This window comes from Oncorhynchus nerka, linkage group LG25, assembly GCF_034236695.1.
Source record: "Oncorhynchus nerka isolate Pitt River linkage group LG25, Oner_Uvic_2.0, whole genome shotgun sequence".
NCBI classification, from domain to species: Eukaryota; Metazoa; Chordata; class Actinopteri; order Salmoniformes; family Salmonidae; genus Oncorhynchus; species Oncorhynchus nerka.
The window spans coordinates 13491955-13495697 of NC_088420.1; the positions used below are offsets into that span (position 1 = coordinate 13491955).

The window sequence follows — 3743 nt, forward strand, 5'->3', positions numbered from 1 at the left end:
TTTTAATTTCAATGAAGGTGCTCCAAAGCTTTTTACTATCATTCTATATGTCATTTATCTTTGTTTCATAGTGTAGTTACTTCTTATTTGTATTCAGTTTAGTCACATGATCTCTCAATTTGCAGTATGTTTGCCAATCAGTTGTGCAGTCAGACGTATTGCCATTTATTTTGCCTCATCCCTCTCTTTTACAGTCATTTTCTTAATAGGTGCATGCTTATTAGTAACTGGGATAAGCAATTTCTTAAATGTGTCAAGTACAATGTCTGTTTGCTCCTCAGTACACACCACGGACCAACAAATATTTGCATCAACACCATAGGAATCACTACAAAACTTATTGTATGACCTCTTATACACTATATTAGGCCCAGCCTTTGAATCTTTGGTTTTCCTAGATATGGCTACTGTATTGTGATCACTACATCCGATGGATGTGGATACTGCTTTCAAGCCCATTTCTGCAGTTGCTGCAGACAGTTCCTCCCCAGGTTGAGGAAGACGTAGGAAGCTAGGTGAACAATGGCCTTGTTGCTGACCTCCAGCTCGGTCAGGCTCTGCCAAACCTCAAGCAGTACGGGTCAAAGGACTCCAGACTGTTGGCGTCCAGATGGAGCTGCTCCAGGCTGACCAGGGTGTTGAACACCCGGGGAGGGAGGTTGACTTTGAAGAACAGCATGACGGAATGAGCTGCGGAGCCACGTGGAAGGGATCGTTCGATTGCACCGATCACTTCCCTGAGTGTTAGCTACCGGTGATTTAAGTTAGTTGAAATTTGGCTGTTTAAAGAAAACCAAACAATTGATTTGTTTCTCCTGGCCAATAGACTACTTTTAATACTGAACTTTCTCTTTAATTGTCTCCATTCACAATTTCAGAAGACAAGTCTAATTCCCCGTAACATTGTATTGGGTTTTCTCTTTTTTTCCACTGAAACCCCCCTTTCTTATTTTGGGCCTGCTTGTGTGCATTTGTGTGAGGCTGCAAGCTTAGCCGTTTTTTTGTTGTTGTTTTGACTAGGCCATCAGTGATGAATAGTTCAGCCCTCCTGTTGTCAGCTCTTTTTTTGAGTCAGTGTTGCTTCAAGGCCACAAGTCACCAGTTTCTCTCTGATAATCCATTGTTATTTTCTGACAGTGTAGCTGATGGCACAGACTGACTGGTTTCCCAGAGGCCTCCATCCACTACGGTCTATCTCTGTGTATGATTCAGATAGAGTCCTATCAGTGAAGCTGACCCGACCTTTGACTCATCTCCCATCAGTCTCTCTTCCTGAAATACCAATTACACACCTAGCCAAGACAAAGGTTAGCATGATAATATATTATTTATTCAATGTAGGAAACAGTAACACATTCAAAAAGCAATACTTTATAATATTTGACTATGGAAAATAAAATGAATTGCACCACTGCCCCCAATTACCACTAGGGGAAGACAAAGTCAACATTTTGAGAAGAGGGTGGTTCCTCTGGGTGTGGAAACTTTATGGACCAAGGCCTTTGCCAGCAGATCGTTGGTTAAGACAACAACACTCTCCGTCTTAGAGAAATGCTAGTACGCCCTAGTCATGCTAGTATGCCCGAGTCATGACGACTTCAGCAGTACAATATGCGATGAGTGCATTAGTTATGTTACAACATTTCAACAGTTGGTGATGGTAATGGGGAGTTGTGTTTATGTCTGTGAACGTATTGAGTCTTAAGGCTTTGGAGGGTTAGGGCGATGCAGCAGGACTCAGTAGAGTTTCTCTCCCTTAGACTGTCATACACAGTACTTCCAGAAACAATCTGTGGACACAGACAAAAACACTGTTCAGTCTCTCTTGCACTATTAGATGGAGGAATATCATTTTGTTTTAAAACTAAGTCCACTCCAGTAAATAAAATATGTTGTGACTTGAAAATGATTGCTATCACCAACAATCATCAATAATAAAAGTGCACTCACCCCTTTTCCTCGGTATGGACTTGTCCTCTGCTAATACATTGGATGAGAGCTCCCTCTCCAGCTCCAAGCCCTCCTTCAAAGCCTCTAGCTGTAAGTAGAGAACACTGGTTACAGGCGGTCAAAGGAACACTGTGTTTGTTTCTATGGAAAGTGCCTTTTGCTGATGAATCCTACAAAGATGACATCCAGAGATAATTCTCCAGAGAATGTACAAAGTACCTCAGTCAAAGATAACTATGTTCATCTATTCATCTCATAAACCCTGCCTAAAAAGTATTTTATCTGCTAAGGAAAATAAATACTGGTATGACTGCACATCTAATATTTTACTGTACGTAAAAAAAAACGCATTAATGACTTACCTCCTCCAACTCTGCTAGTTTGTTGTCCAAATGTAAACCTGCAGAGAAGAAAATCGGATAACATCATGACAGAAGGCAAACCCAAGAAACACTTGGTCAATCCATGTGTAGTATTATACATCATCAACATTGAGACTGTTAGTGGTATTTGTGTGCTGCTATACTGTAAATGCCTTACCTAAAGCGTCATTTCTTTCAACAGGTTCTAAGCTTTTATGTAGTAGAAATGCTAGAATCTTGTTCTGGCCATCTGTGCCTTCCCTTGGCTGATAAACATGGTTTCCTGAATATGTGGGAAATGACAATACATCTGTGATTACTACAAAGAACTTGAAAATGAATCTAGAATTACACAATATTCACTTAAAACTCCACAAATGTAGTATTCAGAGTATTGTTAGAAGAACAATTGAAATGGCAAGCAAAAGAATGTAATTTGCTTGCCGCATAATACCAGTAACATATTCATCCTCTTTGCATATAATTCGGAACTCTTGAATAATGTTCTGCATGACAATGTATTTTCTGAGCTCGTCAATAATACAATTATTCATATATGCATGATGAATGGCTTGTCAAATGTAAGAACTATTGAAACTACCTGTTGCGCATCTTCTGTGCAATTTGCCCTAATTATTCACTAGGAGATCTTTCTCATGGCTACATTTTGACAAAAAGTATAAAGAACTAACAGTGCATGCAAGCCAGTGATGGAAAGGAGCCCATGGTTGCATCCTCCAACATCATCAGGTAGTCAATGCCTCAAATACGCCAGCTAGTACGTGCAACAAGCTAGAACATTCACCAAGCCAGCAGACTCACCAGGGTTGAAGATGCTTCTGCCCTCCACACTGACTACCCCTTGTAGGAGCAGGAAGGCTACCAGTCCCAGCCAGTACTTCACAGAGACAGTCTTGTCCATGACAATGAAGCAACTGTCCCAAAGAAGTGTTCAAGTATCAGCTGGTTCTCAACCTGCCCAAAGGATCTACTGCCTTTGGTCCATCCCAACCATACTTTTATCCTGTCTGACATGGAAGGAGGAGACGGGGGCTCAGCCCCCGGTGCTCTCAATCAATAGGTAGCCACCTTCGATTTCGTCAATGGACCACTGTCCTTTGCAAGAGGGATGTTGTAGTGGCTGACCAGCCTGGTCTCATAGACTAGACGTAAGATAGTAAATGTAAATCAGGGACACTCAAATTAATATGTGTTATGTTTGGTATGGTTACATAAGACAGATGGTTACTTAAGGCAAAAAATTAAGTATGATGGTTGGTCGGGGTGGATGGGTAGGTGTATAACGTGGCTGTCTATCAACCCAAAGGTTGTTCAAATCTCATCACGGACAACTTCAGCATTTTAGCAACTTTTCAACTACTTACTACTTTTTCGCTACTTTGTAACTACTTAGCATATTAGCTAACCCTT

General features: G+C 41.0%; 1 protein-coding gene across 1 annotated transcript; it reads right to left on the reverse strand.

The window, feature by feature from the left end:
* Window positions 1–1314: 1314 nt before the first annotated feature.
* Window positions 1315–3412, reverse strand: uts2d (urotensin 2 domain containing). The gene is made up of 5 exons (XM_029633411.1): window positions 3135–3412; window positions 2491–2595; window positions 2313–2350; window positions 1951–2038; window positions 1315–1790 (listed from the first exon to the last, which is right to left on the reverse strand). The coding sequence occupies exons 1-5, from the start codon at window positions 3232–3234 to the stop codon at window positions 1765–1767; spliced, it is 357 nt and encodes a 118-aa protein (XP_029489271.1). The 5' UTR covers window positions 3235–3412; the 3' UTR covers window positions 1315–1764.
* Between the last annotated feature and the right edge of the window lie 331 nt (window positions 3413–3743).